Source organism: Nylanderia fulva, unplaced genomic scaffold (genome assembly GCF_048542155.1).
Source record: "Nylanderia fulva isolate GAGA-0341 unplaced genomic scaffold, ASM4854215v1 Scaffold7, whole genome shotgun sequence".
Lineage (NCBI taxonomy): Eukaryota > Metazoa > Arthropoda > Insecta > Hymenoptera > Formicidae > Nylanderia > Nylanderia fulva.
In genome coordinates, this window is record NW_028190807.1 from 4,103,531 (window position 1) to 4,110,670 (window position 7,140).

The window sequence follows — 7,140 nt, forward strand, 5'->3', positions numbered from 1 at the left end:
CAAACTGTACATCCTGCCCGCAAATATGAAAGTAAATGTCACTGTGGATATCGTACAATTTTATTTGCTTCAATCGAGCTCGGGAAACGACGTGAAAGAAAAAAAATGAGAGACATATTTATACGAGATCTATATGTAATTAGCTTGAAAGCTTTTACATAATTGAACAGGAATTATTTTCTAAGTAGCCATGCGTTATAAACGCTTAAAAAACGTTTCGAACAAATAAATGTTATTTTTCTCGTAACGTATCACATTATCTTTGACAGTGAAATCGAAATCGCGTTTCTCTTATCGAGCTCTTCAACCGATATCGGCCGATTGCATTTCGCGAGAGATAATTAAGCGCGTGGCCCACCGTCGAATTAATTAATAACCATTGCCTGTCGAGTTAACTAAAGGTTTGTCAGAATGTTCACAAAATGTATTAGTGCTCCGCGTACGTAAAGTATATCCCCGTTGCCGCAAAAGCACGATTAGTAGGAGTATATTGGTCAAATTGCGCGAATCGAATCGGCCGAAGGTGTATATACAGAGCTTAATGATACAGCGGTCAGACAGCCATTACAAAATGGTATTATATGCGCAGCGTGCATTTGACGATTGTGTTTGAATTGACATTATTCGTGACCGCACGTCAATTAACGCTCTTCTATATCACGCATGCACGCATGTTGCACGAGGGAAAATAATATCAAATAAACGGAGAGATTGTGCGTAAGCTCGACAAAATGCCCGAAGCTTTCGATAAAATCAATCGATAAAGTCCCCAAAATAAATATGATTAAGATAAAATATTTATACTTTTATACCTTGACACAGTATGAGAACTGATATGGTCCAAGTATTCCTTTTTAGGAATTTAATATGTCACACACAATATTAATTAAAATATGACGTTATTACATCGTGTTATTATACTTGTAAAATATGATACAGTTACACACATACACATACACGAGGGTTCATTTAATCACTGTATATAATATATGCATACTGTGGTTTTTTTTAAATCGTTTTTAAATGAGATTCTGCACGCGCAAATATGTAATTATGTACCGCGTGTAAAAAAAAATAGATCCTGAAATATATAGACGCAAGAATCATTACGTTATCAAAGCTATTGGATAATACATATATTACACAAAAGATAAGATTATATCGACTTGTGCTAATTTTATATTTTGCTTTAAATCATAAATTTATTTATATTTTGCCACTTTACTATATAAATAAAATATCGCTCTCTTTTTCTGTCTACGTCCAAAGTGTTTGTGGCCGCATTTTCGTGTAAAATAAAATTTTGAAAATTTAACTTACATTACTCACGCTCTCTCTCTTTCTTTATCTATCTTTCTCTACCATTTACACCCATTGGACAATTTCCGTCAGCCGATGCGCGAACATAACGCATGCACGTCAGTTAAGTCGCATGCATGAATGAAATCCGTGATCGATAAATATAGAGATATATACGCGTGCCTCGACATATAAGCAGAAACAGGCAATGGCAATAGATCGTGTATTCTCGTTCTCTTGCATTACATCCAGATCTACATTTCCATTTATATGGAAATTGCAAAATCACGCTTTTGTTCGATCAATTAGCAACGGACTATCGGTGGTACGTGAAATCGCGGATATCGCTTATTCGACCGAGGGACTACTTCGTTACGACAACCTGTGCAATCCATTATCGCGGAAGATTACGGCGGGACGCGAATGTAAAACGATTAATACCTTCGTGAATGATACATTGCTTCGACGTTAAGAGATCCGAGAAACGCGTGTTGAACAAATAAGCGACCTGCGCGGTTTATCACTCTCGTTGCACACTCCCTAGATTAATTAAAGGAATTGATGGAGCCGTGAAATCTATTTTTCTTTCTTTTTTTGCTTAATAACGGAACATCGTTAAAACAACATTAAAAAATTTAGAAATATTAATATAAATAAAAAACATTGTTTATCTATGAAATTATTTCTCTCCTTCTCTCTCTCTCTCTCTCTCTCTCTCTTCTGTCTTTCTTGTTCTGTCTAATATTAAAAGATAATAAAAAAATATTTATATTAAGTTTTAAAATGTAATATAACTGAAATATTGTGAAAAGATTTATTCTCCTTCTCTTTACTTAACAATCACAAATTTATGAAAATACTCCAAAGTATAGCTATAATGCCCTATATAATTTTATTCTCATAATTAAAGAATATTAGAGTAAAGTCTTTATTTATTTACAGTAAAAAAAAGATTATAAAAATATTCCAGAGTGTAGCTATAACTAAGCCCTATAACTTCAATCTTATAATTAAAAGATGTCAGAGTAAAATCTTTCATTATTTACAGTAGAAAGAAGATTTATCGCGTATATGTAACACGCGACGTTTTACAACATAAAAATATAATATCGTGCGTAAAATGTTTCGCTAAAGGTAAATCGAGGGAAATAAATAGAAGCTACCGATGCGAGCCCCACCGAGGTTGAAAATAAGCTTGCATGTAGACGATATGTGCAGTTAAATCGATTAACACCGACTGCACAATGGTCAAAGCAACGCGCACGCGACACAAAACTATGTCATAAGTATAAATAAAATATTTTGTAGAAAGTGACGACTACAAGTCGCGCACTCTCGTAGATCGGATGTGGAACAATGATGTAGAACACAACCGGGCTAATATGAATGAATAATGCCAGGTGATGAATTGCAGTCGCAAATTTGCACCTGATTATTGCACTGACATTCATCATATCGATCGATGTCAAATATATAAACGCTTATGTAAACGCATTGCATCGATTTCCAATTGTACAATAGAAGCTATATCGTCAATTGATGGCACAATGGCCCATTAGAAATTCTCATCAAATCTCTCTTATAGAAAAAAAAACAGATTTAGGTAAAACAGAACGTATGCTGTTTTGTGAAAAACGAGAATTGGTTGGAATAAAAATAGAACAATCATTTTTTATTCAACTTTTCACACTCGATATATGCATATGTATATCATTGTTATATGTATAATATTATTGTTATATGTATAATTAACATTTTCTAATGTGTTGCTTCACATATAAATTAATTATCAATATTCTCAAAAATATAATAGAAAAACATTTAAATTTAAACGGCAAATAAGAGCCAAATACGAATGATAGTGCATCGATTTCAAAGAAAAAATAATCTTTATTGAACTTGATTATTCATGCACAAGACACTGATTTTTTTATCTGATATCAAGAAGTAAATAAATCTCAATTCGCGAGATTTTTTTATAAATCTTTAAAGCTAAAAGTTTCTCAAATTTATTTTTAGAAAAGATATTTATTAAAAAATCTCGAATTGAGGTTTATTTAATTACGAATAATCAATCTCAACGAAGATTATTTCTTTCTTGAAATCGACGCAATATTATCCATTTGATTCTAAATCTGCCGTTTAAATTTAAATATAATTGTCACATCAAAAGCCTTATTAAAGTCTTAGTAGATAATAAAGAAACTAATAGATAATAAAGAAACTAATCAAACATAACTTAAAGAATCATTAAAGAAGCTAATAAAATATTTATCTAAAAAATTTATGGTCGCGTATAAATATTAATCACCTGACGGTATTTTTATATATACAATATCACGTTTTAAGGTCACCGATATGTTTCTACATCATGTTTCCACGTTAATATCTTGCAAACTGCGAAAATAAACTTACCCAGAATAATAAATTGACAATAATCAATATCGTTAACATATATCAAGCTTTAAATTGTTACATTTATATAAATTTTAAAAAAATCTAAATTCTGAAAGAGTATTTTAAATAATTTAAGAGAAGTTAAAATGTTAATCTTCCTAATAAAATAATTCACTCTAAATGTAATTATTACAAGTTGTTCCTACAATGTTATACATATAATATAATAAAGCAACATTATCAAATTTTTCAGTCAAAAGTTATGACATGCAAAGCTTGAATAATATTATGAAATTAACGTATAAAATTTTGCAAAACAACTGTGTCATTTTAAAACAATCGTAAAAGAGCTACGTGACTTTTATACGTGAAATGTAATAAAATAATCGATTATCATAGTACAGACGTTTTATAACTTTTCAATTGGAAATATTGTATGTGTAATGACTTTATACATTCGCAATCTCTTCACGAATCATAAGATTAAATACCGTGGCTTATGCAAGAATACTATCACGTGATTGCGAACAATGTTAATCGATTCAAGATCAAACGGGTATATTCGATATTAGCTTCCAAGACGGTCACTTTTTTTTTATTAGCGACGCTATTAACTGATGACAAATGTATTATCGCAGAAAATCAATTTTTGCTTATACACAAAAATATCAAGAGAGAGAGAAAGAGAGAACAAAAAAACAGCAATGTAATCGAAATCGCGCGATAATATAAAATATTCAACCAATGTCGAAAACGAATGAATATTTGCAAGAATACAAATAACGAGAGCGCAAAATATACATACATTCCGTGCGTAATACGCACAATTCAGAAATATTAGTAACGAGCACGCGTATATAGCAAATATATATATATATATATAATATAGTAAATTTATCGAATATTCCAAGTTTGACGCGTGTTATTATCGGCCTATATTGCGATCTATACATGTGCAATTTGAATGCCTATGCAATATGCCTATTGCAAATAGTTGATATCAATCATGCACAATGACGATAATATCTATAACAAAGCAAGCGAATGGCACAAATTACGCGACCGAACATTCTTCGACGTTTATCGATCTCGCAAAATTGAGGACTGTTAAATTTAGTCAGCGAAGCTATATGAGAATCTCGCGACGCTTTTAAAATCGAACCCCCGACAAAAAGGATGTTATAGATTTTTTTTTTGTATATTTTATACAAAGTATTTCTTCAAAGAGAGAGGAGGGTGTTCCAGTTCACGCGAACGATCTACCAAGAGAGACTATATCGAACGAGGTTAAATATAAGTATAAAAGTTACGGGAGGGTCTATAAGTTGGAGAAGAAACGCGTGTTCGAACGACGCGGTTTCGATGATAGTATAAGTGACTTTAAATGCAGAGAGCGAGATAGCCGACCTGACGCCAATCGTTAATCGGCGCCACGTGCGGGATATTTGCGGACGAGTGCTCCGATCTTTCCAGAAGTTGTTCCGATCCTCTCGTCACGTGACATCAAAATTCGCGACTCGTCGCGATCATGATAATTTGGCGGTCGCGCGCGCGCGGGCGAGATCTCTCGATATTACAAAATTCGATAGTATCGAAGGCGCGAGCTCGACCGACGAGCGCTGATAAGAGAACACACGTCGTTCTACGCCACGTAAAAAAATCCACGTAAGCGTGATCGCGCAACGTCGTTGAAATAAATGCGAGACAATATCGCGTGCGATCGTTGTCGGCGATAAAAAAGATCTCTCCGCACCGAGGAGATTCGGAATTTTCAGGAATTTTCTTTAATGACAGGCATATGTCATCCTACGCGAGAAGATCGACAAGTTGTAGAGACGCGGAGCCGCGACAGGCGAAACGTGGAAAAACGTGTCGTACACGTATTATTAACTCGCAAACTCGAGACTCACTCTACCTATTTGCAAATACGATAATTAACGCTTGCGTAATTATGTACGCGTAACGTTCTTGCCTCTCGTTGCGGAGACGCGTATCCGAATATCGCGCTTGCCATATTTAATGAACACGACGGACGACCGATTCTGGCATCTCTGTTTGCCCATTATGACAACCGACGTGTCGATTATCATGCGGCATATTTTGGGGGCCAAATATGCGATGCAATTTCGACGGAATACGGTCCTTCGCAAAGGCGGAATAATGCATCATCGCGCAGATCGAAAGCGTCTCGGCGTTTGCATCGAGTTAACGCTTCGCTAATTTGCCCTCGAGTTACTTCTCTTTTTGCAATAATTTCTATGACGATGACGTGTCAGTTAAAAATATATAAAACAGATAGCTAAATATAGAGTTATGATAATGACGGAGTAAATTTCACGCGAGTACAAAATCGGAGCAGAGATGATTGAGAAGAAGAAAGTTTGTTCATCACCGATATAAAGGTGAAGCTATGCTAATAAACTTTCAAGGTCCGCTGCTGACGCGATCGACGTATTAAACAAAACACACGGCATAAAGAACGTATATGTCAAAGCCATGGTTTTTTTAATCGAAACCCAAGAGACGGAGCTTCTCGGAGAAGCGAGCTCCGACGTCGCCGCCGAGGGTCGCGCGGTCGCGCGCAGGCGAGAGTTTGACAGCTGAACTGTCAAATCGAGGGACGATCGGGGTCGCGGCGAAGCGACGCGGGAATCGCGCTGGGGCGAAGCCGCCTCGGTGTCGAGGTCGAGGTCGACGTCGACGACGTCGTGCGTATCCTGGCGCCGCTCCGTCCGGATCATCATCATCATCATCAGTGAAACTTACCAGGTGAAGCACGGTGTTGACGACCTCCCGATTCGACACCTGTCCCACCTCGATCAGGCCGATCAGCACGGCGAACTTGAGGCTGTCGTTCATCGCCATCGCAACCACCTCCTCGGGCCGCTTGATGTCACTAAACGGCGGGCTCTTGAGGTCCGCCATCGCGACGGTGTTTAACGCGACCGCGTCGCGCCGCGCGTTAACACTCGCGAGCTAACCGGGATCTACGATCGCTTCTCGCACGAGGTTACGATCCTATCAACGGGAGCGTTTCGCCGTCACATGATAATACAACACAAATTGATCTGCCATGTTAGAAAGTGGGCACTGTTGTGAGGGGTCTGCCAGCCGCGCCGGCCCGAATGTTCCTAGGCAGCGGCACCGCCGCACACATACACACCACACGCGCGCGCACTCGCGCATGCCGGCGTCACTAAACGATGACGCGTCGCCGCGCATGTCGGCGGAATATACGAATTCGCGTCGATGCGACCAAATTATTTACAGCGATTTCAGTATCAAAATTACAGTAATAGTAATAGAAAATAGTTATTAGTTTTTTAGCAATATATTGAAATTAATTAATTGTCTTCTTTGTTCGAAAATTAGAATTGACATTTTATCATCTCCTTATATGTATAATATAAAAAATAATATAAAATTAAATATATAAAAATATGA

At 36.6% G+C, this 7,140-nt stretch overlaps 1 protein-coding gene across 1 annotated transcript in view; it reads right to left on the reverse strand.

Moving 5' to 3' along the window:
• rg (A kinase anchor protein rugose) overlaps positions 1–6,824 on the reverse strand; it is a 319,999-nt gene extending 313,175 nt beyond the window's left edge. Inside the window, 1 exon segment of the mRNA XM_085488562.1 lies at positions 6,463–6,824. Within this exon segment, the coding sequence (XP_085344688.1) occupies positions 6,463–6,621 (159 nt within the window). The 5' untranslated portion in view covers positions 6,622–6,824.
• Between the last annotated feature and the right edge of the window lie 316 nt (positions 6,825–7,140).